Raw genomic sequence first — 1,202 nt, forward strand, 5'->3', positions numbered from 1 at the left:
TTAATTAGATAACTATTTAGCCAAACGAAAAATAAAACCTCTTTTTGAGTTATATACCTCTTTTAGCAAATGCAGTAATTTATAAATAAGAATTATTGTAACTATAAATGGCAGGATTGAAAATAATAAAGATTGTTGATAATAAGAACCATATTTTTTTTCATGTTAAAACATTATTTGATTTTTTTTTATATAAAAAGCATTCTAGTTATTTTCTCTTTTGTGTGTGTTGGTTGGTTTGTTTTCTTTGTTTTTTTGTTTTTGTTTAAGCTTACAATTTAACACAATAATTTTCTTATTATTAGGTAACAATACTACAGCTGCGCCAATGAATCTGAACGCATTAAAGGGCTTGTTGGTTTTATACCACCTTCCACTTCATATTGTACATCTACTGAAGCCCCTTTGCCGGGTAGAAAAAAAAAAATAAATTCAATTAATATTTATAATTTATTTAATTTCCATTAACTTACGTTTTTTCTCATTGGGAGTACGTATAAAATTCATATCACCATGTACCTCTGGTATAAACAGTGCTACGAGTATGGCAAGTATGACCATAAAACCACCGAAGACAAATGGCGGTCCCGGAAATTGAAACCAGTTATCATTGTCGACATTCTCTTGTAGTGATTTTTCATTATTCAAATCAACGTTGAATAAATAAAATATAACACCAAACATAGCCGGTCCTAAGCCATTACATAGTCCACGCATGCCAGTGACCATACCTTGAACGGCACCTGTGAAGAAAATATTATAGATTTTTTTTAATTATTAATACGTAAATGTTTTTTTTTTCGATATTTGGCGAAAGTCAAAGATTTTCAGACATAAATATTTTCGTGAAAATTTAAATTTTTGGCGAAATTTGAATTTTTAGTGAAAATCGAATTTTTGGTGCCAATCTAATTTTTTAGTGAAAAATCGGAAATTTAGTGAAAAGTCGGATTTTCAGTGTCAAATAGAATTTTTAGTGTTAAATCAAATTTTTGGCGAAATGTCGTTTTTTTGTAAAACTTTTATGTTTTAGTACGAAATAGGATTTAAAAAATCGATTTTTTGAAAAGTTTGAATTTTAATTTTTGGTAAAATCTTGTGTTTTTGCTAAAGTTTTAAATTTTGGTGAAAATTTGAATTTTCGGTGAAATTCAAATTTTAGTGAAATTCTAATTTTTGGTGAAAATCAAATTTTTAGTGAA

At 27.3% G+C, this 1,202-nt stretch overlaps 1 protein-coding gene across 2 annotated transcripts; it reads right to left on the bottom strand.

Annotated features, from left to right (window-relative positions):
- Window positions 1-250: 250 nt before the first annotated feature.
- LOC119614175 (hippocampus abundant transcript-like protein 1) lies at window positions 251-767 on the bottom strand. 2 transcript variants are annotated; one of them, XM_037970304.1, is made up of 2 exons: window positions 474-767; window positions 251-394 (listed from the first exon to the last, which is right to left on the bottom strand). In XM_037970304.1, the coding sequence occupies exons 1-2, from the start codon at window positions 727-729 to the stop codon at window positions 315-317; spliced, it is 336 nt and encodes a 111-aa protein (XP_037826232.1). In that variant the 5' UTR covers window positions 730-767; the 3' UTR covers window positions 251-314. The 2 variants fall into 2 exon arrangements, with proteins under 2 accessions (XP_037826232.1, XP_037826231.1); XM_037970303.1 differs by having other exon boundaries at window positions 251-403; window positions 474-766.
- Between the last annotated feature and the right edge of the window lie 435 nt (window positions 768-1,202).

The sequence above is a fragment of the Lucilia sericata genome, unplaced genomic scaffold (assembly GCF_015586225.1).
Source record: "Lucilia sericata isolate MDLA Ls3-8-SP2 unplaced genomic scaffold, ASM1558622v1 Contig002662F_arrow, whole genome shotgun sequence".
NCBI lineage: Eukaryota > Metazoa > Arthropoda > Insecta > Diptera > Calliphoridae > Lucilia > Lucilia sericata.